This window comes from Trichoplusia ni, chromosome 17 (genome assembly GCF_003590095.1).
Source record: "Trichoplusia ni isolate ovarian cell line Hi5 chromosome 17, tn1, whole genome shotgun sequence".
In the NCBI taxonomy this organism is placed as follows: domain Eukaryota; kingdom Metazoa; phylum Arthropoda; class Insecta; order Lepidoptera; family Noctuidae; genus Trichoplusia; species Trichoplusia ni.
In genome coordinates, this window is record NC_039494.1 from 1,286,533 (window position 1) to 1,311,596 (window position 25,064).

General features: G+C 35.8%; 1 protein-coding gene across 6 annotated transcripts; it reads right to left on the reverse strand.

Annotated features, from left to right (window-relative positions):
• On the reverse strand, positions 1 to 22,638 carry LOC113502492 (dextranase). Of its 6 annotated transcripts, none has more exons than XM_026884087.1 (6): positions 21,527 to 22,188; positions 18,623 to 18,724; positions 3,343 to 3,484; positions 2,811 to 2,956; positions 1,684 to 1,809; positions 1 to 1,519 (listed from the first exon to the last, which is right to left on the reverse strand). In XM_026884087.1, the coding sequence occupies exons 2-6, from the start codon at positions 18,717 to 18,719 to the stop codon at positions 1,062 to 1,064; spliced, it is 969 nt and encodes a 322-aa protein (XP_026739888.1). In that variant the 5' UTR covers positions 18,720 to 18,724; positions 21,527 to 22,188; the 3' UTR covers positions 1 to 1,061. The 6 variants fall into 6 exon arrangements, with proteins under 6 accessions (XP_026739888.1, XP_026739886.1, XP_026739885.1 ...); XM_026884085.1 differs by lacking the exon at positions 21,527 to 22,188 and adding an exon at positions 19,033 to 19,355; XM_026884084.1 differs by lacking the exon at positions 21,527 to 22,188 and adding an exon at positions 19,011 to 19,355.
• Between the last annotated feature and the right edge of the window lie 2,426 nt (positions 22,639 to 25,064).

Below are 25,064 nucleotides of genomic sequence, written 5' to 3' on the forward strand. Positions count from 1 at the left end.
TTTTAAAGGCTATGTGTATTTGCTCGTCTTTAACGACATTATTCTTAAATTACAGTGCATAAATAGGAAAACGTTATTTACATACATCAAACCAAAGTATATTAAATACTAAGTCGTAGGACGCAAGAAGACAGCCAGCTGCCTCTTGAATAAACAAACATCGAAAGTTTGTGAGAAAAATAATAATATCACAAAAGACAAAGATAATATAATTATAATATTATTATTTTACCCAAAAAGCTTCTCTTAATTTCTCCATGTATCCTAAAAAAGTCATACAATTTCTAATTCAATATCAAAATAAAATATTTTTCATTTTTACAACGTCAGATGTAAAATCATACAAGTTACATCTCTATACCACACATTCATTTTACACAAGGAACATTTAATGTTGAAGAAACAATTAGTTCAGACATTTTAACATCGCCTTTCATAAACATCCGTGCCATCATATTCCAATCACACCATGACTATTATTTACAACATCATTTCTTAAACTATTAGTGAATTGTGCAAAAGCGCTCATATTGAGGTAATAACTTACAATGTGTAACTGGTGACTAATTGACTATTCATATATCATTTACAATTAAATAACAATACAAAAATATTACCCAAAACCTAAGGTAACAGAATTGTCATGGATTTCAGTTTTTATTTTAAATTAAAGTGCCTTTATATCGACTGCAACAACGTTAATAACAAGACTATTATTAAATTAATTATAAGCTATTAGCGTGGCGCAAAAATGCGCTTCAAATCTGTTATCACGAGTTATTGATTCGAAATGTTAAAAAGACTACGAAAACAAACGGCGAGTGCCAATAATTTAAGTGCTAGTAACAATATTTTTATAGTAATATAGTTTGCTACTATCAACGGTGTTGAAACCCCCTGAGAACTGGCACACGCCCTACACTCCGTACTCAGTATCAAAATAATAGCTTTATTTATGTAAAACAAGTGGGAATTTATTGATACTTCAGTTAGTACCACGATAATACCTCGTAAATTTAACAAGGTCGTAAAGCGAACCACCCAGCTGCTTACAACCGTTATTATATTACCACTCCACTCCTTGAAATAATTTTCGTCGTTTGATCCTTAGGGTTCTCATTATCCGCGTCTAAGTTGAGTTTGGAGGATTGTATCTGTTTCCACGTGTCGCCGAGGGCTTTGCTGAAGTGGTCGTCGACGCGGCCCTTGCTCGGCTGTACTTTTTCATTGTCTTTTAATCTCGACGTCTGAATTTGCCTCCAGGTATCGCCGAGGGCCTTCGCAAAGTGATCATCTACGGACATACTTGCGTCGTCGACTTCCATAGCAATGATTTTCGCTGGTTTAGGGAGTTCCTCAGTCTTGAACTGTATGGGGCTGCTGGCGCGGTCCTTCATGTTAGGTTTTGCTGGAGGTGGTGTGCTCTCCGGGTTGTTCTTCTTAAATAAGTTCATGTAGTCGTCGCCCAGTGAACGCCGGAAATGTTCGTCGATAACTGGATCGCACATTGACATGGAACCTGATTAAATAAAACAATATTATTAAAAAGAATGTAAATGTTTTTTTTTTATAAAAAATAATGGAGTCAAATTGGTAGGTTTCTCTTAGGCAACAAGAATTGGAACTGAGATTTGCATATCTTTTCACATATGGATTGTTTCATTCAAATTTCTGTATTTTTACCTGGTGGTGTATCATTACTCTTGGTGATGACCGAGGGCCTGGTGTAGGGCGGGGGCGCCGGTCGCGAGCGCAGACGCATGTCGATGGGCGCTTCGTGCTTGCTGCCCGGGTACTCTGGCGGCGCTCCTGTAACGCAAATATAGCTTTAACATACAGATTAAGTAATAAAATTGTTTAAAAGAAGTGTTCATTTAACATTTTTTTCGCAAAAACTATCTTGAAAAAGCTCTGCATCAGTATTGATTTTGGTAAGAATACAACTTAAAGAAGAGCATAACAAATTCAGATTTAAGTAAAGTGACCCACATACCAAGCGTTGAAAATAATTTTACATCTAGTCTTTCAAAAGCATAATCAAAGGCTTCTTCGCGATGCTAATCCAAATTAAGACCAAGTTTAAATCTTCAGAGAAATCACGCAGAAACCCTGGGGCCTGAATACGTAATCCTAAGTTAAAACTGTCTTCCATTGTTGGTGTTAATATTATATCAGCTCAAGCTCAAGGGGATTCCGTACTTAATGAGATAATCTAAATAGCCTGAAATACCGTTATAAAACAACGGCGAAATAAATCACTAAGGAAAGTATTAAGCACTTAAGGCGCTTTATCTATACAGAGAGGCTTCTCTTCTTTGTGCCCGTTATGTCAAAGAAGGCTAGTAAATATACTTATGTGAGATTGCCAACCGCCCGGATACTCACGAAACTTGATTACGTTAGCCTGATACTGTACCAAAGGGAAACATACTATACTAGGTATTCTACAAGTTTTCGAAGAGATTACGATGGCAAATTTGATTAGTTAGGATTTAAAGCGAATGGGATTTCTTGTGAAGTTTTTATATTGGCTTCGCTTCAAGGATCTTTGGTCCTTGGGTTTGTTTATTCGGTAAAGTTGTTTGAATCTCATCAAGGTCGAAGTTTCACCATGTTTATTATGTAAACCCGCTTGCCAACTACTACTTTAATAAGTTTTGTTATATAAATACAATATACATAATATATTATATCCTTATGTGTATTAATGTAGTTCCATTTTCCTACAACTGTTGTATACTATTACAATAATTGCTAGACTAGCTACTTATACTCTCCTGAATAGGAAAAAAATAAAATAATTGTCTTACGTTTTCCATTAATAGCTAGGTTGGCCGGCGCCTCATCGGTCTCGTCGGAGAGCTCTCCCTCGCTGTGCGGCTGCGCGCGCGCAACCGAAGCCACGCTTCGTCGCTCATTGAACGACTGCGACCGTAGCGCCATCTTGCCGTTCTCCCTGGAAGCAAATTTAATTTATGGAAATTAAATCGGAAGATGCAATCTATTTTATTTTTGAGTTCTGGAATGTCAACGTATGCGGCTACTGGTTTTTCGATGGTTATTGTTATTTGGAATTGCCGGATGTAGCTATCGCATGTCACCCTCGCAGTTTTGTTAGAGCCTCTCATCTTATTTAGTTAAATTTTCGGTACTATACTATGCTTACTTTTGTAAGCTCGGTGTTGTCTTTATAATATGGATTTATATCGACAGATCCCAAAACCAAAAATTTCAAGAAAAACAGTATACTCGAAGCAGGAACCTTTGCTTACCTATCTACCGAAAACTAAACTTCCTCTGCCCCGAAATACATTTGAAGTGTCTACCCAAAATATAGTTTACCTTGGTCTGTAGTCAGGCAGGCGTGTGGACCGCCTCTCCCTGCGCCATTTGCCGGTGAGCTCCTTGGGCTGCGCGCGCGGCGCCTCCGGAGACAGAGTGCGGTCGCCCTCAGACTCGCCGCTTGACGCCGTGCTTGGGGTCTCTGGAAATATATGACCATCAGTAACCCTCATAATTGAATTTTAAAAGATCTTTTTTATTTTATGTTCAAAGATGTTTTATCTGACATAAGCCAAGCTCGATTAGTTAATATTATTAAAATTTGGAGACTATTACTGAATTTTAACATGTATTTAGTTTGGGCAAATTTTCTTATTTGAAATCATTCAATTCTGAAACTGGTTTATTCCTCAGTAAAGACTGATATTGTTTCAGATTTTTACAAGATTAATTATCCATTAGCAAAACTCCAACAACACACGCATCAGATATTAAGGAAAAATCATAGGACGCTCATAAGGTCGGAATATCAGGTCATATTACAGGTCTTAGTTAACTAATAACTTCGCTCGTTAAGAACTTAATTGGGATTTGGTTTCAAGCCTTTGCGCACAAGTTATCAACCCGATCCTATTAGAGAATCTGATACTGCAGGTAACAGGAGAAGCTTATACATTAGATACGATTTAAAAAGTATTTATTACTTATAAATCTCTATATTTTACTTTCAAATTTCCCATAGAAAACGCAAAGATTGCTGATCTTATTTCACGTATGAAAATAAGAACCTAATACGAATTGTAAACAAAAATAACCAAATACCTTTTTGGGGAGAAGAAACCCACGGCTGCCAAAGAGGCATATTAAATTTCGGGGACTCTGGAGGTTCCATTGAAAGTAGGTTCAAAGTACTGAGTGAAGTCCGAGCCAAAAGACACAGATAATGCGGAAGTTCCATCATCACAACACAGAAACAACACTAGTATCAACCGAACGTTGTCACATGTCCACAAATTCACAACATGAACCGTTACAAATGTCACTCATAGACCACGATACCACAACACAACATCGAAAATGTTAGCACAAATGTTCCCTAAGCAAATCCACTAAGACAATAATATAGACAAGGTATTGGCGTCCCGGCCCAGGTAACACTGAAGGCCGACTGAATAAAAATGAACTGGAAGAGATTACATTGGAATAAATAAATGAGATGAACAAAAAACAAACCAAAAAGGAAAAAGAGCATCACGCTACATCCACGCGGCCGGACGTTGCGGCGCTTCCTTCGAACCTTCCATGCACAGGATGTTAGTGGAACGACCTGTTTGGTCACATCACACACACGCTAACGACACCGCCTCACAGATACCACTTATATGGAACATTTAGATTAGAAGTACGGAAACTTCGCAAATATTCGGGTATTTTAAATGAAAAGAATAAAGAAGACCATAGCAAAAGGTTATAAGAAGCACAGCTGTTTATGATCTTATGATCTTATAATTAATTTGATATGACAACTGATTTAAACACTCGAATAACCAAAAATTAAACAAAACATGATCAATGATTTGTACACTCGTTATTTCTACCGTGTAATGCCCGTAACAATTAAGTTCTACTGTGATGAATTACGTGGTAGTGGCTTAACTTATTTATCAAGTCTACAAAGATACGTGATAATATGACAATCGCTAATTTATCACTTATAACACATCACAAGACTAAGGTGAAAGAATTGAGAGCAAATATGGTCATCTGAATACAATAAGAACACAAAGGAACTGATGACATCACACAATTTCGGAGTCACTGAATACTTCGCGATATCGTACAAAACATTGTTTTGTAATTTTGATCAGTGACCTTATTATCACCGTTTGTGGAATGAATAAATGCATACGTGATGTTTTGTCCAAACAAATATTAAAATATTCTTATGAGGTTTCTCATACATCCATAAAACCAAAAGCTCTACAAAATTGCCATATTGATAAATCACTTTTAATATAATACAATAAAGAAGCAGCCTGTAGTTAGAACACATCAACCTGTTCGGTCCATTCATGAAAGTGCGTGCGCGCAGGGCGCGGGGATTAATGAACCCCCTTTACTCCTCTACCTTCCTTTGCGTCTACAGCCTTACTTTGCTTTAAGTTTCTCACTAAATTGCACTTTATTGAAAAGCTTTTAAGGCTTCTATTAAGATGCTTTTTAAGACTATGTAGGCGCTAACGTGTAAGTAATGAAATTGAACGTTGTGTCGTAAGTAGCAGTGTTGATTTTTGCTTGCAAATTTAGTGTTGTTATGTTGAATTTAAAATTACGGTGGTTGTATCCTTGGAAGGTTGTGTTTTATTTTTGTACGAGCGGGGCGGGGAGGGGCAAGGGTGGGGCACTGTGAGAAGTTGCCGCATCTCCGCAGGCCCGTATAGGCATTAACTTTTTTATTGTCTAATAGAGCGGCGGGCAAAGGTACACCGACAGGTAGAGTTTGGCGCCGTGCTTTAATTATGTCTGAGGATTTCGCTGAATAGAAATTAATAAGGAAATTAACACGGCTATTAAGGACGATGATGGTAGGAAACAACATTAATAAGTATTTTGAGTAAGTCATTGAAGAATTTAGAAAATTTAGAGATAGTTATTATTGAATAATCTGATTTTTTGTTTGTGATTATTTTATATACTCGTGCTTATCGATAAATGTGTTCTAAGGTTGGTTCCTTGCCGTTAGGTTAGATAAACGAGTTCATTACCTATCCAAGGTTTAACCTTAGCAGATGACGTTTATGTACTTGTTTGGATAACTTAGATAAAATCAATAGGTACTAGTATTAATGCCCATAAAGTGTATCAGTAGGCCAAAGAAATAATATAAATAATTCAATTTATCCATTATCTAATCTATTATTATATTATATTATAGTCACGCTTTATGAAAACTGTGAAATCCTTACTGTTAGGCAACTATTTCTGCTAAATATCTCACTAAGACAACATAAAATAACACCAGTAAACCAAATACAACAACGGACAATACCAAACGCATGCAAACCTATTAAATGTAACACTGCTTCCGCTAGTAGACAACACTATTGCTTATCAAAATACATATATAATAAAATAAACAAAACCCTGGTAATAAATTCTCTGAAAATGTCAGAAACAAAAAAGAAATTAATGGAATGGCTACAATCACTTGATTACCTGCAAACTGAAAATGTACTACAAAGACTAATTTGATATCACCAAGCACACGCACACGCACACACACACGCGCGCACACACACACACACACACACACACACACACACACACACACACACACCCACACACACACACACACACACACACACACACACACACACACACACACACACACACACACACACATACACGCGCAAAACATGATCTCATTAATATAGTTTAAACAATAATAAGTTTTATATAAATTCAGTTTTAACATTAAGTTAGTATTAAGATATAAATATAATAACCTAAGCGGGCGAAGACACTGGCTCCTGTAACACAGGCTTTAAGCCTAGCACAGGCGTCAGGGTTACATTTATGCTGAACTGTATTTTTATGTCAATAAAAACTTTTTAATTTTTTTAATTTTTTATTATATAAAATTCTTGTGTCTCGGTATACGTAATTGAACTCCTCCGAAACGTCTGGACCGATTCGTATACAATTTTGTGGGCATTTTTAAGCAGGTCTAAGAATCGGACAACATCTGTTTCGTTTTATTTCATATGGCATAACAACCTTTGCTGGGTCGGCTAGTTTTATTATAAAAGTCTCTAACTTATATTCTTGTACCATGCATGTTTAATCAAAAGAAGAATATTATTAAGAGGCTTATCTCCAAGTTTAAAATTAGTACAAAGTTCCATAATTATAGAATCAAGCAGGGAAACGGTATACACTCAAACAGACCTAGTGTAGCGACTCTAGCAGGTGCCATAGTAATGTTTTTTAAAGTGACTTAGATTCAGTGAAGCGAATCATTTGTCGGTCATTGTTAGGCACGGGATCCGATTTGTACATTACACTGGTACGTCAGATTCGATCGATACAAGTTTAAAAAAGAATATAAAAAAGAAAATCCAATTTGTGAAAGAGACAATGTCATAGTGATTGAAGTACCAAAGTGTGGAAATTAGAATTTTAAATCATTTTTAGATAATGTGAGTCTGTAATGAAATAATAATATCACCCTATTACTTGCCACTGCCTCTTTCTGTATAAAGAAGATTTGAGCATTTTCACCACACTCGGCTCACTTAGAGTTGCCGACTGATGTTAAATAGCTAATAAAAATTACATAAAGGGGTACATCTAAACATCTTAAAATAAAACACAATGGATTAGGTAGGTACCGAATAGACATTGCAGTCTTGATCTTCTTAACATCTATAAATCACGTAGTCATCATTTTTTAGTGTATAAAATGATTGATTTCGAGTCTTATTAATAAAGTAAAAACGTCAGGTACTGCGTCAATAATAAAAAGGCTAGTAAATAAAATAATAACTAAAACTTAAAAATTTATTTAATTAATCATAATTTCAGTTTTTATCTCCTAAATCCGTTCATTGACTTAAACATACTTGTAAAAATACCAAGTGACTCACAATTTCGCTTTCTTTAAGTAAACTGTTTGCATGTCGGGGTATTTAATTTACTATACAAAAAACTAATTCTGTACATGCCTAGGTATAAAAATAAATATCTCACCCGTTAATCACACTAAGACTAAGCTGTTGATTTTCACACTAATATTATATATTCGAAAGTACGTGAGTTTGTGAGAAAATGTACACACAAGCATACCCACAAACACACGTCAATATGTATGCTTGTTACCTCTTGACGCCCAAACGGGTAAACTGATGTCGATGAAATTTGGTATGGAGATAGTTGACACTTTAGATTACGCATACCGCTACTTTTAACAGACTTTGTTATTCGAGGGCAATGTTTTTGCAGATGACCGACATCACAGCGGGCGAAGCTACGAGCAACAGCTAGTTATTGCATAAATATTTAAACACTACTAATTACATTTGTTTTAGCACTATAGTTGATCGATTCTAAGTCGACTTAACGATGTCTTGTTCATTTTGCTAATTACATTTATTTAAGCATTCTCTTTCACATCGTTCGCAAATAGAAACGTGTATGTTTTAGCACGTAATATCTATGTTCAACATGTATGTAGATATACCTTGTTTTATGGTAATTGTAAAGAGCAAAAACTAACTTAACTTTAAATATCAGTTTGTAATACAAAAACGGAAACAAATTAAAACATTTTACATAAACAAAACGGATATAAAATATTAGGCAAAAATTTGCATCAATTTTCGTGTTGTTTTCAATATAAACGGGATATTATTATAGTGGGAGGTGTAATTCGGTGTGCGCATGCGCGGTGCGAGCGCCCCAGGCGCCCATCCGTCCTACCCGCGTATAATACTTCTGTTTGGGACCCTGCTTATTTGCACGCATATCGATCATTTATAAAAGAGGGTACGCAGACGTACATCAGTGGGATCGTAAAATTCTCTACGAATAAATATTCGGGGCTTTTTTGAGCAAGGTTAAGTGACTCCTTCCCTCTGTGATACCTACTTTTGGACCGAGATGAGTTCAATACCGTCTGAGGGGAATAATTTATGGCAGTACACTCAGAAATGCTTTTTACTTTACATATTTTACTCTAAATTCATTCATATTCTCTACTTATAAACTGCGTACTAAATTTTTCTGAGACGAGTAGGTAGATATTATTATCAAAATATTTAATCGTCATGCGAATCGGCACATATCATTATTATACAGTCAAAGGAATGTACTACTGATTAAATCATACAAAAATGTGAGAGACTCCAAATAAACAAATGCCAATCACGTTCGCGTACGAAATCCTACTAATAACATTTAATGCGAAGTTGCAATGTTTGAATATTCAGGTATTCAGACGATAGAATATTTTAATGTTTATAACTCTATCCGTGACGGGTTCTTATGTAAGAATTATAATAAATATTTTAGTGGTTATCACCGCAGCGGCTGATAAAGCTATATAAGCAATGAAGTGTTAGCGTGTTGTGTGCCCTACGTTTTTGTATAAGAGCAGAAATTTCCTTATAATTTTATTAAAAATTTGAAGTGGGTCAATTTGGTGTCAATAAACGTATAAATTAAATGATTTATTTGTCCTGTGAGTCATTTATGAATAATTTTCTTATTTAAATTTATGTCTACTGTCGGAGTAGCAGGAGAAATTGTTATTAACGATTCTGAAATTGACTTCTCTAAGATTTGGTTTAATTTAATTAAATGAAACAGTTCATAATTTCGAACAGGGCTTATTTTGTTAGTTGGCAGAATTAGGTCATTGACGTGCATATTCTTAATCAAAATAATACCAAACATTAGTTTGAAATACGTAAATTAAATACGTCTAGACTTCAACTAAGTACGTATCCATAATATTTGAGTAAGTAAAGTAACGTTTGCATAATATATTTTCGGATTCATATTCATATAATCACGCATACTTATTACATGAAAACATGAGATTCCGTGTTGATGGCGCTTCCTTAGATACGTTCATGTATACATTAACTTGTTGGAGGCGTCAGTTCCGCGTGCCTTTGTAATTTGTGATTACACTTAACTTGGTAACAAGGAAAACATTTAACAAATTCTTCAGTTCAATTGATTGTTACTATCGAACCATATTAGGTCTCTACTACTAGGAATGTGTTCCAGTGCAAGATAAGTGGACAGTTGTCCAATGTCCACTGCGTTAAAATCTCATTCCGTTCATGCAAACTATGATATACGATCTTTGTTCAAACTACTGGTTGTGGTTTCGAATTCTGATTTTCCTGAATCGATATAATCCCTCAGTATTTCTAAAAACGAGCATCATTAACATTTCACGCAACAAATAGCCAGACAGAAGCCGGAAAACGATCCTTCCTTTTGAACTGTCAGTTATTCAAGATTTAAATTATTTAATATTATTCAAAATCTCGTTTTCGTTCGCGTGAAGCCGGTAGCAGCGTCCGTGTCTGGAGGCAAGCGATCAACATACGCATAAAAGGCTTTTAGATATTTCGTTTATTGAGAGGAACGCGCGCTTTGCCCGCAGGCACATTTACCAACACGAATGCACGGTAGCCGTAAGCCAGTAGCTACTGAGAATAATATTATTTACATAGATAGTGCTCATAGCTGTATATTTACATATCCAAAGGAAAGCTTGTCGATTCGGATACTTGTCGGTACGAACTATTAACTGCCGCATGGCGAATTGGGTGTCGTCTATGAATTGAAATAGTTTAAATATACTAGAGAAGCTGAAAGCTATTAGAAATTATTTGTGTAATCATGTTTTTCTGATGGATTTGTAACTAGTTTACAAATTTCGATTTGAAGTAGAAGTTTGCCTTGAAATCATTTTAGATAGAGCAAGCAATTACGCTTAAAAAACAATAATTATTGATTGGCCAGTTTTAATATAGCTCTATATCATTCAGGCTATAAAACATAAGTACGGATCAGTATGATACGTTGTTTTGTGGGAGACATAAAGGCGATATTGAATAATGAACCCGTCCCCAAACTACATGCCCGAAAGATTCATAACACTCAAACACGTTCGGCATAACAATAACAATGACGAACAAATGAAATAGGCGTCCAATAATTCGTTTAGTCAAAACAGATTCGTCTATCGATAGCTGACATAACATGATATTAAAGAGTGTTTACAAAACATCGCTTATTGTCTGCAGACGGTTGTAAAGATGTGTCGAATGATTTGTTTTCATAACAAATGTGGACCCGGTGTAGTTAGGAAGGCGGATACTTGTGGCGAAAGTACGGGAAGCGCCACCAGCCATTCCGCATTCCACACTTTGTTGGTACGAACTTGATTGTAACACTATTATAATAGGTGCATAATATACCAACTTCATACATACGTTCTAATCATTATAATTAGAAATTATTTTAAGCACCGCTGCTGCTAATTAGCATAACTATTTCATTTGTCATTCGAGCACCAATTATGTGCGTTTTAATCACAAGATATTTATGTTATTCCATTATCTAACTAATCAAAGAACGTTGATTAAAGTTTCATCAAATATAAGATTTATATATTAATATTGCGTGTTAGAGTTTTACGTTCATAAATTTCTGTTCTTTTATTTGCACTAACTGTCCACATTCTGATGACCTATTACGTGTGTTACAATTCTAATTGAATACCAAACGTAATGATTTGCATTTGTTTCGGATTGCTGCATCAAGAGAATTTGCCAATTTAAATAGATAATTAATGTGCATATTTTTTAACTCTTATGCATAAAAACGCTATTTAGTGGTGATTCTAACACGTGCTAAACAGTTTAAGGAACCCGAACAAAATGTCTCTACAATATATGTCTTTTATGTTTTTGAAACTAATCGATTTTATGTTTAAAGAGCAATCAAACACAAGACTGAGAGCAGTTCGAGTGAAGAGTACTAGTAGCGTCATCTGTCTTGTATATAAAACAGATTCCAGCAATGTTTTAGGATAGCGCCATCTAGTATACAAGAAAAGTAGAGCGCAAAGCCAGACGGGGTACTCGGTGCGGTTCGAATAAGGAACTCCAATAATTTCCCATAGAGGGAGCTATAATCTGACCTTAAAAAAACAAAACAAGAACGATTTCGTGTTCTCATTCGACTCATCAACTGATAAGCAGTTATTGTATGCATACAGCAGTTAAACAGGTTATAAGAGTACTACAGCTGCTGTCAAATTAAATTTACATTCATTTCGCTTCTCAACTAAAAATGCAGGCAATCATTAAATGTGGTAACGGAGGTACTTTTTAGTAAAAGCAAACAATAAAGAAAAATAAGCGAAATTCTTGAGCGTCAAAATAACAATACACTTCAAAATGTGTAAAAAAATTACTTGAAAGTTAATAAGTTGAACATAACACGGAAAAATATTTTGAGATCCAAATAAAAACAGGACGGCTTACGTTATACGAATGGAATGCTTGGCAGGCAACAAAATGATTTCCAACTTGCTTATTACATTGGGAGGTAAGTAAAAATCTTACCAAGTTACCAGCACTCCGTACTCAACGTAATTGAATATGAATTTGATTTCATTTAATCGTGATTGAATTCCAAGAGGTAGAAATGCCGGGAATTGAAATTCGTAATTATTGGGGAACGTTTTGCAAACGAAAAATAAAGAGTAAGACTCTACATTTCCTAAAACTCCCGTAGCGCTAACTAAACTTCATATCAAGGTGTATTATGTTTCATTAGGATACCAGCAGACCCAGACCCTCATACCATAAAATCTTAATTAACACGTATTTCACAAGTCTAATGAGCATTACTACTTGAAACTCGAAGACTTACTACCCTGCCATCCTACTGACTACATACATGGCAGGAATAAGCGGCAAGCATATCATTTTTAATTCCTACCTACGTGTTGGTTCGTAACAGTACTAGCATTATTTAATCATGAGTTAATTAGCGTAGTTTCCACCCTGGGGTTGCAGTCGGAGCATGACGGACGGTCAGTGCTCGGTTGCGTAACGAGCATTTCGCCCGTGACCTTCGCATGAGATCGCCGTAATGAATATGGAATTCCTTTTTCACTTAAATTTAAATAAAATTTTAAGCCGAAAATGCTTGATGTATTTTAACAGCTAAGATTTTTGGAAATACCTGATTTTGGTTATAGTCTTTTTAACTTATTAATAGCACTTGCAGTTTGTGTTATTTAGTTTAAATGATTAATGTAGAGTCACCAAGAGGTGTGGTTTTTGGGACTTCAATGCCCAAAACGTTTAACAACGTTCTTCTTTACTTAGCTATATTTACCAAAACTGTATTTGATTTACAGATATGCTTAGATATCAGTCGTTCCGCGTAACATACTGACCTAAGGACAAACCTTAGTCGTGTTTGGATTTAAGCCGACCTTAACACACATAGTTGAAAAAGGCTAGGCCGCTGAGGACAGAATATATTTCGTTTACGTCGAACTGTATCGTTTGGCATAAAGGTAATTAAAAGTAATTTTGACAAACTGACAGACTTTTAACAAACTTGATCGTGTCTCTATTAACTAAGAGAAACATAAACTTGTCGATTATGGAGAGTCGATTTGAATTGTGTATTCAAATTCATAGAACTGTATTTTAATGTGTTTTTTCTATGAATACACTGGAAAATTATCAGAGTTTATGAACATATAATATCCAAACCATGATTCAAAAGGATCGTTCTTTATTAAAATTAAGAACGATCCTTAAATTAGTGTCACTCGAAGTTATAATAAAATAACTCACAATCTGATTTAAACGACTGAAGACTGAAGATTATTATAATCTAAAGCTTTTTCATATTTGGGTTCATGATTATATATTATATTTTATAATAATTAAATTTGATAGTTAGACGGGTAGGTAGAGTGTTAAGGCTGGTAAGTAGCAGTAGTGTGACATTTGGTGTGTATTTAATTACGTATACGGGTTTTCTATAACTATAAATAAGACCTACTTTGATGAAGATCTCTTTATTAATCATTGTTAAACAAAAAATAATTATTTTTCATTGAACTATTTACGAGCACATTAAAATTCAATTACAATTCACAATGTCGCCGTCGAAGGCTGATCGTCATTTTTATGTGGAAGCCTGAGATAACTGGCATATAAAGTTCCACGCATACCTACCATGATTTAAGACAATACAATGGAACGCCAACTCTGTTAATTGTACGACGCACTGCGGTAAAAAGTCGTCTAACTGCACATCAATTACTGTTAAACTATATGACGTTGATAGTGGCAACTACGAAGAAGATACTGCTTGAGCATAGGTTGTTGTTGGCATAGGCCGACAATAATTTGTTTTTAAGTGTATTCTTATTTTAAATAATAGATGCTCTTTATCGTAAAAATGTTCACCTTCATTTGTTGAACAATATACAAGCATGAAACAAGATAGAGTAATAGCTTTGGTTTTGTTTTTTTTTTCGAGGCGGCGAAACTGCTGAAGGCTTTAAAAAGGTTTAAAACAGTATTATCTTCAACTGCAACTTGATAAATTAGACATTTTTATGTAGGAATTACAGAGCTTTAAGCCAAGCTTTAATTAGCAATAAATTAAGAAACAGTGCTCTGACTGGCTCAGGGCGTGTTAGAGACGAGATCGGGATCTGGTTTTGATTACACAAGGGTAATGAGCTTCGACTTGTCGTTTTTGAGGACAATGGACTTTGGAATCGCATTTTTTTTTAAATTAAGCACTAAGGGTTTATTATTTGGATTTTGTACATGAAATTAGCTTAACAATTGGAATACAAAGAAGTCGGAACAGGTTATTCTAAATACAGATACTTTTGACGCTGAATATATTTAAGTTAACCAAGAGTAACCAAAAAGAATCGAGCAGGTAGCCCCAACCCCGATGCATACGCGGCGAACTTAGTTATTACATAACATAACATAGCACCACGTACATTCGTGTACGTGGTAACCCTGACATGCTTCGATCAATTGAATCGCAACTATAAGGAGATCCCTTATGTGGATTCAAATGTTGGCCTAATGTTTCATACGACAGCCAACCACGCATACGAATGGAATTCGGATAAAAAACATATTAACATAACGCCTAATGGACTGAAGAAAACGTCTCAATTCATAAACGTCGCACATAATCGGGCATACTCGCCAGATTAATCGTCATTAAGAACTTTCTACGATTTATTATCGAGCACGGCGCCTTAAAAATGACTAGTTGGTGTTAAAAATTACGTAGGTCTGTCGTCACGACACTGCACATTGCATCACCGGTCCACGGGCGTTGTCTGGAATCCATGCATGTTTAGTGTCTGTCTACTTACTGTTTATTGAGAATTTTATTATCTACAACGTCGAGTACAAGCTCTGCATTCCTGATGGCGTAAACATTCAAGTATTCGAAGACACGATAACATGACTCTACAAGAGAGGTCAAGTGAAAAATCAAACGCCTCCGAAGGCTATTAACATTCCTTACTTATTAATAAGTTCGAGCCGATACGGTACAAGTATTCGAAGTCATGTCGCAGGAATCGCGGAACCAATTGTGAATGTGCATCACGATTATTACAACTCCTTAATTCGTTAATACTCGCAAGAAAACGTGATTAAGAAATATATTTTTATCTTCCAGGCAAGACCGACAGTATGCTAATGAATATTTAAAGTTTCCATAAAACTATACGACGACACTGCATTCCCTGAGGCATAAGCTGAGCTTTATTTTAATAGTATATGTACATCTTGTAGCAAACTTAACATGAGAGTAAGGCAGACATACCAGATTGTTTTAAGAAAATCCTAGTTTCCTTTGCTCTTACGACTCAATTGAATAACATTATTTTGTCACTAGTACATACAAATCTATTATTCGTATGTGATTTATTAAAGCCAACGATTAGTTGGCGTCCATCATAATTGAATATTACAATAGAGTGTCTTTAACAAACCGCAATAAAATATCAATTCGCGTTCAATGTCACATAGCGTAGATCTATTTGCGTGCTATTTGAAGATATTCCTTTAGGTGCAGCTAGAGGAATGAAGTAATGACAATACTAACTTTAAAATATCATTCGCGTCTAGTTAGCAGCCTCTATTAGATCATTGTAACAATATGCGAGACGGCCCGAATAGCTGGAATAGCTGCACTCTCGCTTCGCTGCCAACGAAATGGAATCCGTTGCCATTAGAAATTCTACTGTACATGATGACTTCATTGCTATCGGATTCCTTCAGCGCGTGCCGTGTCCACCCCGCCTCGGGTGACACTGTAACACGCATTCACATTTTTTCAACCAACTAACTGGAATTTATTAACTAAAAAGCTTTCATATTTCAATTGGCTATAGTATAAGTGTCGTACATAACGCAGATGATTAACGTTATTTATCGCTTTGTTTGTTCGCACTTCGTACTGTAATCAGATGGACGTAAACATCAAACCTAAATTTTATTTTACGATATCCGAAAATAATATTTGTGCTTACAACAATAGTGATCAGTGATTGCATGCATACCGTCCTAAGAATGCTCGTAACTGTAGTCCGCAACGCAACCTACATTCAGCATTCTTTTCGAAACCGTAACACGCCGCCTCTGCGTTCCGGATACACACGTTCATGCCACATTCACCCCAATATCTTTCGCAATAAAACCTATTTCAATTCGATATGTGAATGGTGATAGAATGCCAGGTATTGCATTTCTAGAGAGCTGTAAAACTACATACACAGCGTAATGTGCGATTGATATGATAAATTGATAAAAGTGCGTCAAGGTTTTGAAGTGCTCATAAAATATGACGGCAGTTCAAGAATGAAGGGTTATCATGGCTAATCTAAGTATCTACTAATAACTTCAATAGCGCAATGTATCGCGCACACAGATATCTTAAAATAATTCTCCGAGAGATATTTTAATTTCTTTTAAATAGGGCTACTTCAATTCTATTAGCGACACTTATTAAGAAACGAAAATTGACAATTATTATTACATATTACGTTGTACATAACAAGATCAGCGGCCGCGGCGGTATGTCGCTCGGGTTTCGAGACAGCCCTAAAAATCAAACGTGCCAATTTGTTGTTCGGTAGAGAGCATGGTTAGGCCAAATTCCTGAACGCTTTCTCTGGTGCTGGTGGTGTGGCACGCACGCCGTGCTCGTCGTCGCCTCCGCACGCAGACCAACGAAAGTGAGCGCCAAGCAGCGTGCGCCCGCGCCGCTGTCATCACGTTGCATAATTATCCGCGATCCGACCATTGTTTGTAAACACTCAATAAACAAGAACACACCACTCAAATTGCGTGACCGTATTTTGATTAGATAGGTACGCGTATCAAATCTGCATCGTTAAGTGGAATTAATTTTTTTTTTTTATCTACAAAATTCCTTAGACTAATTGTCTACATGATAACACAGGTACTTGACTGTATATAATGCATGTGTATTTTCCAAGCACTAATTCCAATAAATTGCATGTCTAATGGATATGAAGTGTAATTGCTGGATATACGTAGGAATAGCAATTAGCGTGTAAAGGATGTTCAGTGTAGGTACTAGCCCGCGAACTGTATTGGTATGCGGATATTTGTCGGAGGGATGCAAGGCGAGCCGGATGGACTGCCGGATAGTGGGTCGGCGAAATTTGCGCGGGACGCGTTTCACGTCGCCACGGTACCTATATTCTCGCGGTGGCTCTCAGAAAGCTCTGCTTTCTCATCGGGGTTTACCTCTATTGTTAAGATATTCTTAGAGAGAAAGGCTTATTAATAGCTAATCGTTCACGACTATAATTATTACGGTTAATAGCGAAATACACATTTATCTACAATTTAACCCGGATGTGTCGGTCGAGTGCGCGTTACTCAGAAAAAAATAGTCGGTGTGACGGTCATATTCAGTCGGTCATCGGCGAGGAAGCGAGGCTTAATCGTCAATGAAGCCTTTCATCGCGAAACCAGTCCGAGTAGATAAACAATAGTATCCTTTGTGAACCGATTGTCGGTCCGTCTCTGCTTTAGCAATAATTCCGACAAAAAACTGAATTGTTTGCTATTCAATCCGAGTTGAATGACACATATCATCGACTTTGTACTGGAAGTTAATAATGAGTATAAAATTGATTTCGCTTGAGCAAAACCCGAGATGCAGTCAAAACGGCCGGTTGAACTGTACGAGTTTCTAAAAATAAATTAATATATGTGAGGAGCTATAGATTCCTTTTCTTGTAGAGCGGCTAGCACGCGACAGTCTCGTTGGATGTCTATTAAACAATGTCAGGTGGAATCTGGAATGCGACCCGCCTACAAGGCCGCGTGCCATCTCGCGGTACTCGATATTCAGCGGCCGCTTTATCAACTTATCATTCGTTTTGCTTGCTTTTAACTATTTAAGTTTTGATTATAAAAATCGATGTACTACTTTCTTATGGATTATGTTTACCTATTTAAGTGTAAATGCATGTATTTAAGCCCTGAATTAGTTAAAAAAAGCGTTACCTAGGCCAAGGCAACCAAGGAAATTGACCTGGATACAATTTTGGACTTCTAAGATGGGAGTTATTCATTGAATTTACATTACCATTTATATTAGTTACTTTACAAACATTTTGAGTGAGGTTATCTTCAGTTTTGGTTCCGTCAAACCAGAAATATTTTATCATTTCAAAATAAATAAAATATTACAAATAAATATTTACCAAAGCTGTCTGAGTCGCTGGCTGGGTAGGCGGGGCACGGCTGCACCATCGTGGCAGCACGTGACAGCACGTCCAATGCTGATTCCACCTTCTCCATTATACCTAACAAAACATTGAAAACATCAGTAAAGTTATTTATTCAATCAAATAACTGGAAGTGAAATAATAATCAGGAATAACGTCAATCACCAATTAAATAATTTAACCGACGGAATCGTTCTCAAAACAACTGTCAAGAAAATCAAACAGAATGACAATCAAATATCATTGAGGAACATTTGCGACATTCATTTTAGATTATACATTTGAAGGAATTTATGTCTGGCCACGCAAGTGTTTGGCTTTGAATTAAATATCGCAGACTAAAAGTCATAAGGCATGCGAATACCAAAGCGGCGGAAATTCCTCACGGTACGTAAACGGCTAGACGGTGGACAGACGTGCGCCGAGTCTTACGAACACCACGTAAATAAGAGGGAGGAATCAGATGATCAAACAAAGAGTTGTGAAACGTGGCAATCGGCCGCATACCGCGACCGCCTCGGGAACGAAGCCAATGGACCACACTATCTGTATCGCACATTCGCACCGCGCGACACTACGCCAAAATATTAGCATTACATTTTTTAACGAATTTGTGACTTCGTCAATCATTAAATAATACGGTTATTACATAGGTATCATGATTTGCGTATTGTGTACTACATAAAGATTAAAAAATATGTCATTTTAATCGTAACAATGTTTAAATTTTATTGAATTTCAGCTGCAAATCAGGGTCGTAAATCTATTCCAATGTGAAAAAGAGGTTTTTATTATGTTCTAAAAACAACGCAACTGTATATTGCATACATTTCTAATCATCATAGATTAAGAATAAACAAGAATAATGATTTTTTAAATTATGTTCGGAGCTGAACACTAAAATATCCATCATTTCAATAATTTTCATGTGTCCACATTGAAGAGTAAAGTAGCTAATAGAAAATATTCCGAGAATTCTTAATTACCAAGCCAAAAGACAAAAGAAAAGCAAGAATTCTAAGTTTTTAAGTTCATTAATGAACGTTCCTTGTTCTCTTTTTTTTTAAAGGCCCTGGATCTATCACACTTTAATTAGTATACAGTATACAGCTCTCTATCTTAATTAGTTTAATGAGTTATCATTCTAACATTCCAAATATTTCAAGCTCATAATCATCATGTGCAAAGCACAAGAACAAAGCTTACCAAAATATTTTGTTAATAACATAAATAAATGAGATATGCATAGATAATTTTGAATAGCAAGCCAAATACTTCAGTGACGTGCCAACAATAACAAATAGACAACACTGTCATTGCTTAATTATCTGAATACCTGACAGTCAATAGCATTATAATAAAAACTAGCGAACGGAGAGTAATTAAAGACACTAAGCCATAATAAAGCGAAGACGCGCATTCCCTGCGAAGCGAGCATATAATTCATAAACAAATGCCACTAACGAATCTAAATGGAGTTTAGATTCCTGGAATGTGGAATAATGACATTACATTTAAAAGTAACACACTGCTGATGTTATTTTCGAATAAGGTACAAGGTGTTGGAGAAGGGAAGGGTAAACACAACATTGGAATGACGAGTGATGCGATGACTACGTTAATGATGAGGAATTTGGTACATTAACCACAATAGAATTTTTCTGGCCGGAGGCGGAGTCACGAATATGGCCAGTGTTGGTATGTCGGTACATACAACGGATAGATCATTCGACACATAGTCAAATGGTCACGAACCCATTCGACGAAACATGACAGCTCTGATGGAATTTAAAACGTTACACATAAATTCCAAAGATGGACAGTATTGTGAAATAGTCTAGATTGAGTCCATTCGAGCAATTTATGAATATTGTTGCGGCAGATTTTTAGAAATAAGAAAACTTTATGGGGAACACATCTCACGACAATGTGATCTCAGAGAGTAGAAAAAATAAAGATGGTTGGAATCCTAAGAACAGCTGCCCCGCGTAACATCTGCAAAGAATTATTATCTAGCTAATAATGAACCTTTTATAGTAAATAAACATCCTTCGAACAAGTTAAAGAAACGGTTACTAGGACGATATAACAAATGAAAATAATCATAAACATCATAACATTATTAAAAAGTTATAAGCTTATAGGAGCCGTGAAGATAATTACTATTTTGTTGTGCACGTTACAGGAGGAGCCTATGTCAATTAATACAACCTAAATTGTTATCACCTGCCAGTCTCTAAACGTAAACCACATGGTGGTCGAACCTTGACATTCCAAATGTTAAAAATAATACTCTATTTTAGTAAAAATGTTCTAACTTTTGAAAGTACGCCTTAAGTCTATGGGTTAGGGTTATGAATAAATGTTGAAGTATTCTTTTGTCGGTTGGCCCGCATTTGGGGTGAGGCGTGTTCTTTTACGACGGTCGCTACCCCTGCTGTGCGGCTGCGCACGTGGGCTGGCCCGGGGGACACCGGCAGATGTTACTTTTGTAGGGTTGCCCGAGTCCCCCTCGTGAATTGCCGTTGCTATCCGAAAGTAGCGCTCCTATTTCAATAATTTGAAATCATTTACGCGTAACTATGTACAGACATTCTTCAGTTGCTTGCTCTTCTATATTTTTTCATGTACCAACCTTTTGCGTTAAATAAAAATGGAAATAAGATAGGAAATTATCAACAGAGTAAGTTCCTTTTGCTAAAAAAAATAACAAATTTCATAACGTGTACCGTTCCAACTCAAAAGTAAACACCAAATGTTTATTGTTTAGTTCCTGGGAATCCGTTTCAATTTTGAGCAATATAACACGTGGTCATGCAGGAAAATTGATTTGATATACACAGTCACATTTTGTCTAACTATACGATTACTCATACCTACCGTGTGATGTTTTCGAGAGAAATTTAAAATGTCTAGGCAAGAGTCTGCGCGGTTTCGATACAATTGAAGGAATAAGTACGGGGTCACCGTCAACATTGGCTAATCGGGCGTCGTTTTATCGTGCTCTTATCACGGTGTACGCCTGTACGGCCACATGCGCGTGTGTGGGAATACAGCGTTTGTACGCCGTACGGTCGCATTCCTCACTATTATGTTCGCGAGATTCCATGCTATGTAGCTTCGCTGAACACTTTGTTGCCTTCGCTCCGTATAGCGGCGAAATTTTTTGCATGGCGCGCTCGCATATCAAACCGGTAGGTAACTAGTCATTACCTACATTATAGCACTAGCACAGCAGCGTTAAGTAGTTACTTAGTCGATAGTGGGCTCATGTTTTGTGATAACCCAAGTAGCTAGCTATTTTGCATATCTACTATTAAACCTTATTATATTATTCCTTATGTAGATATTTGTTATTACCTGATTCGAACTAGATTTTGTTACGTTAAGAAGCAGAATTTTAAATTAAGTATTCTACTAAAATATGTAATGGTAGGTAACTTATAAAACTTCACAACAAAACAATATAATTACTTAGGTGATTTAATAACTTAATTATTTTTACTGCGTAGGTACTTAATTTTGATTATGTTTATATGTGCACAGTTAGGGTTCCACAAAAAAAAAATAGGTACCAAAAATAACAAATAAACAATGCGGGTACTTACACAATGTATGTTTTTCCCACGATGTTCTTCAATGATACCAAGGAAAATGTTTCTTCTCACAATATTTATAATGATAGTCAATAATCACGTTGTAACGTAAAGTTTGAAGCGAACTATACAACTGAAACCTTCATGACAATGTTACAAAACCGGCGAAGAACAAAAATCAATAGCTAAGTATCGGAATCGCAAGAACTCTGTATACATTCGTCAGATTAACACGACACGCTGGTTAGCTCTGCGGCGCAAAAAATATACTGACTTCTATCGTTTATTATCCATTGTCCGCCAAACGCACTGAGTAGAAGTATTTGTTGTTATTTCATAAAATCCAACTATCGCGCCACGACTCTGTTGACGAAATAGTCGCGTTTGACATTTGAGCCGAGCCCACTGCGATTGGAATCCAAGGAATGTCAAATATTTTCACTGCTGCCATCTATGTGAAGGAATGTACAATTCTCTAGAGGCGGCACACTGGAGTGTTACAACTTATTTACCGTAGATTCAAAAGAAAACATTTTGCTTTGAAGAACACAAAATCAATTATAAAAATACTATTTTATCAATGTGTATAAATAAGTCTTTTATTGCATCTTTTATATATATTTTTTACATAATGAGAAAGTACCGCGGAGCGGTTGCGAATTCGATGGAATGCGTCCAGTTTAAGGCCGCCGCTCGGAGACGTCACCGGCGCAGGCGTGATGTTGGTAAGCCGCGTCTGCTGCAGGGTTATCGACACATGGCGTGGAGGCGAGGAGTAGGGTCGGCAGCGACTTGCCGCCATGCCGGCTTGCGCATGTAGCATAACACTGTTTCGGTTCGATACTTTCGTTGGAATTTATAATTTAATATTATAGAATTTCTCAACCATGACGTAAGAGAATTCATACAAATTTGGTACTGTTGTCTAAAACAGAGGGTATCTATAGGCCGTTAGTTTTGCACTGCAGACATGCTATCTAGAATCTATTTACTCTGTCATCTAAAAAACCTATATTGTATTTGTGTAGTCTACTGATAAACAGCTGTGCATCTGTCGTCGGTTTCTTTGTACAACAATTTATCTCTCAACACTAGAATGCATCGCATACTTTGAAACCACAACACAAATCGTACGCAGCTAGCGCCATCTATTAACAACGAGAGGCATGTACGCCATCATTTGCGTGTAAATTCTTGTCGCTAGATGACATTGTTAATAAGGATCATTGGAATGTTTCGCATTCTATATAAACAATTAAATAATTGCGCAGTATTTTAGCTTGGTTATTCTGATTGAGAGGATTAGGATTTAATTTAAACTCAGTTTTCAAGACACAATCTTTATTAATCTCTAAACGCAACATTCTTAATAAACCTCGGAATTAAATCAACGCATTTTCAACAGAAATTAAGCGACAATTACTTTTTCTAAACAAATATTCTTTTACTTAGGTTATCACCTAAACTAAACGACAAGTCACATAATGCATTTCTGCTAAACCTAGGGGTCGGTGGAACTTACAATAACAGCTCATTGGATAATTCGTGTTCACGATTAACATTTAAGTGTGGCCTTTTCTAACTACAAGTATAATTACTCCGTCCAAACTCTTTACAACAATTTGTTTTCAGTCTTCACACTTAAATTGCATTGGGATAAAATTAGAATTAACTTGCTTTATCATTATAATAATATAAGGTTTTATGTTTATTTTGGATAAATCTATTACTTTAATTAAAAGGTTTATTTTTACAATCTTATCGATACTATAATTTCAAATATGTGTGATTATTTATACGGATGACTGAAGAGTCAGAAAATAGTGTGATTCTTCTAGCACCTAATAGTAAATCTTGATGATGTTGTAATAGGAAGTGTAGATACATTTTATTTAGCCAATAAAACATGGAACGCTGTGTAAGCATGAAATCACGATTTTGATAGTAGTTGTTATACTTCATAGTTAGAGACAGACCGAAACATCAATAATATTAAGGTAAATGTAAATTAAGGTCCCTATCAAAAACCTGCTAACACTTTTTTAAGCTGTTACCTCTTCTTGTATTTATTTTATAAATACTTTTTGTTCTAGACGTAGATAAAGGAACCAATGTAAATTGTAAAACAGAAAAGTCCTACAGTCTCTTTAGTCCTTTAATTTAAATCTGCTTTATATGCCATACCAATATAATTTGGATATAGTATACAAAGGTATAATCTGTGTTTCAGTAAAGCATTTACAACAAATTTTGTAGGTTTATAGATTCTCTTCGAAAACTTGAAAACTATTTGCAGTCATATTCAATAAATGATTTAATGAAAAAAAATGTCAGCAGGTATTTAAAAGAACCCTTGAAACACCTTTTCTTTATTACTAAAATATTCATATAATTATATTACAAACATCTCACTTGGGATTCGTTTCGCAGGTATCTAGGGCCTAATCTAACACATAATATATTTTATAGCTTGGTTCCGTTTCTCGTGTTTTTTTTTTATAAATATACTTATGTCGAATATTTAGGATAAAGGTAACATTAACATGTACTTTTAAATGGAATACTATCTACGTGTTGGATATCTTAAAACATTTAGCACAAGTAACTATTCTAATAGTTAGATATTGTAAACATAAAACTAGACTAAACTTGAGTCTATAGGGAGACTAGATACATTGTGTACTTTTCATAAGGTAAAATAATTTGGATTGTACAAAATTATTTTCCTGAGGCGGATTCATAATTAGTTAGGAACGGTTCACTCACACGTATTTATCGGGTTCGCCCGACCAGTTTAGGATCAAACGAATCCTTTATCATTC